This window comes from Puntigrus tetrazona, chromosome 5 (assembly GCF_018831695.1).
Source record: "Puntigrus tetrazona isolate hp1 chromosome 5, ASM1883169v1, whole genome shotgun sequence".
Taxonomy (NCBI): Eukaryota; Metazoa; Chordata; class Actinopteri; order Cypriniformes; family Cyprinidae; genus Puntigrus; species Puntigrus tetrazona.
The window spans coordinates 17,369,985-17,372,905 of record NC_056703.1 but is presented as its reverse complement, the minus strand read 5'-3'; the positions used below and the strand labels follow the sequence as shown (position 1 = coordinate 17,372,905).

Genomic DNA, 2,921 nt, shown 5'->3' with positions numbered 1-2,921 from the left:
AGAGACAAGTACACACAGCGGCATGTGTTAGCTCATAACTGCATGTGCTCAAAGGGTGAAAGGCAGATCATTTTGTGCGATTACAGCGTGAGCCACTGGACAGAAGCGTCTCCCAGTGTGCACTGATAAGATATAAGCGTGGCCTGAGTGGTGATGGTGTACGTTGGGATTGACACATACTACTCGTGCAGTGGAGAGGAAGCACTCACAGCCAACTTACAGGTACTAGTTTCCAATACCATTTTGAGGGAGACTATCCCAGTAGCGAGGGAGGAGGTTAAAGGGAAAGAGACGGGAAGAGGAGCAGAGAGGATGTAAGGTCAGGGAAGAAGAGAGTAGACAGATGTGACCCTGCTATGAGGTTAGAGGAGAAACAAGGAGTGATGCCACTGAAGATATTAGATCATTTCCATAAGACTGTTATTACATTAGTACCATCTACTCAGATGTGAGTCTTGCCATTCAGTTCACACCTGCTTATGATCTTGTTTACACCTGGTATGAACAACTGTTGCATTTGACCCCATCAAGCTGTCGGTCAAATCAGTGTCTCGGTGAACACATAAAAATCAAAGACAAAGACTGCTAGAGGGTGAAAATATCAAATTGTGTTTTTGGGGGGGATAAATTGTGACTGTGATTTCAAATGTAATTGAGAAAAAAAATCTGATACGATTATATAATCAACATAGATATGAAAATAATAATTTATTATACTACAAAGTTTTATGTAAATGCCCAATTGTAACTTTAGGTAACACTTTATTTTATGGTTAAACCTATAGTGGCTTGTTAGCATGCATATTACCAGGATATTAGCTATGTATTAGTTCTAATTAAGTACATATTAATGCCTTCCTACACATATTAATACATCCCTATTCCTACCCAATACCTAAACTTAAGAAGCACCTTACTGACTATTAATAAGCAGCAAATAAAGAATTTATTGAGGGAAAGGTCAATGTTACCAATCTTTTCTTCCTCCAGAGAGGTACAACCCGATTTACAGGAGACAGATGTAAAAATGCCAGGTCTAAACAGAGTTTTCCATTGCATGTATGAAACTCTAGTCTGGTACCTTCTGATGACTTGGGGATTCCAGCAGATGCTGCTTTGATTTGTGTTCCCGCTCTGAGATCTCCCTCATTTTCAGGTTCACCTGCAACACAAAGAAGGGATTGTTATCACACACAAAGAATTCATAATGAACATCTGAAGTTTTCTTTTGAAAGTGCTGCCAGACGTTAGGCGTCTATGCTAGCATCATTAGACAGGCTCTGGCCAAGCACTGCAAGTCCCCTACAGGACTATGTGCAGTAAGCAAGTAAGCTTATTAGAAATGCAAGCAAGCTATTAGTACATCACATAACATACAATGTTTATTTAAACATAACCTTCACAAGTCCACTGTTTAGTAGACACAGACCTTGTTGATCCAGAAGACCATAGCATCCTCAAGGTCAAAGGGAAGCTCCTTGGAGGCACTGAATGTGGAGAAACGCTTCACGCAGGTCACAACCTTCTCAATGCTGATCATCTCCACAGTGTAGGCCATCATCAAAGCATCAATCATGGGGATGTGAGAACTCTGCAACACAACGGAAACAATTTATTTAGATGTCAAAAAAGTTGATGTAGATCAAGAATCGCTTTGGATGCAATTGCTTTTTGAGGATTTCCACCCCTAGTGCATTTATTTACCAAAATGTTCCACTCTAGAACTTTTTTCTAGCTGACTAAAGAGTTTATGGTCACGATTTTTCAGGGATGGGCAATATGGCCAAAACAAAATCTCCTCTATGTTTTTTTTTTTCTTAACGGTTGATATTGATTAAAAAAAAAAACAACAACATTTATCGTGATAATTATTTATTTCAAGTTTAAAGACAGATCTTTGCTTAATTGTGAAAAATGTAAAAACCAGATAGTTAATTGTGGTTTTAAACTATGATCAATCCATGACAATTCTTAGTTCTGCATGTGCTGAGTGATATTGTTTCAAATTTCAAACAGGTTTGTGTTGCCTGATAATATCAATAATAACATTTGTGTCTCTTAGAAATACAAATTTGATAGTAACCGTTTGTTAAACTATTGATCTTCCGTAAGTACCGTACATTTAGTCTTAGTTTATTATAAATCACAGTTAAACCGCAAATATAGCACCTCAATACATTTAGTATAAACGCTATAGGAGAATCACAAATGTACTGTTCAGTTTTCCCCTCAGCCCTAATATTAACTTGTATAAAAACTATTTAAAAGAACACTATCTTTAATAAGGCACTGACGAACACGTTACTTTTTAGTGAAAAGAAACGCTAGTAAAAGAAATGTCCTTATACTCATATATTTCTAATGTTTCAAAGAGCTGCTTTTCCCTACTAAGAAAGGTAAAAATGTGCACACAACTCTATGGGAATAATCCTATTTGGCCCAAAGAAGGTCATACCGCTCTTAATAACAAAAGGACTGAGCTCAGTAAACCTGACAAAACAAAGCACAGTCAAGATGAAGTAAGTAACATAATATTTCACATTTGCCATGAAATGTAAAACCCTTTATGTAACTTTCCTCATGCTGGCTACAATCCTTAACATTACCTCATGATTTAAATCTATTACCAAGTACGCCAAGCATTTCAACAGTCTGAGTCCTGGTCTGAGACTATGAACTATGAAAGCCTGTCAAGTTACCATGGCAATTCTTACAGGAGTCAACCAGTGACTTGTTCATACGAGCTCAAAGTACACGTCAGCACAATTTCAGCAAACCGATCCCTGAATCAAGTCAATAGTGTCAGCAAACTTCCACTAAGTGTTTTTCTCAGATATGAATGCAAGACGCCTGAAATAAAACAGAAGACTGGAACGTGAAGAGCTTTGGACTAAGGCAGAAAAGCACACTACCAAACTTCT

General features: G+C 37.6%; 1 protein-coding gene across 1 annotated transcript in view; it reads right to left on the bottom strand.

The window, feature by feature from the left end:
* Positions 1-46: 46 nt before the first annotated feature.
* LOC122344991 (calmodulin-regulated spectrin-associated protein 1-B-like) overlaps positions 47-2,921 on the bottom strand; it is an 8,011-nt gene continuing 5,136 nt past the window's right edge. The window contains exons 4-6 of the mRNA XM_043238683.1: positions 1,430-1,591; positions 1,082-1,162; positions 47-253 (exon numbers count right to left, since the gene is read on the bottom strand). Coding sequence (XP_043094618.1) covers positions 206-253; positions 1,082-1,162; positions 1,430-1,591 — 291 coding nt within the window. The 3' untranslated portion in view covers positions 47-205. The remainder of the gene's footprint in view (positions 254-1,081; positions 1,163-1,429; positions 1,592-2,921) is intronic.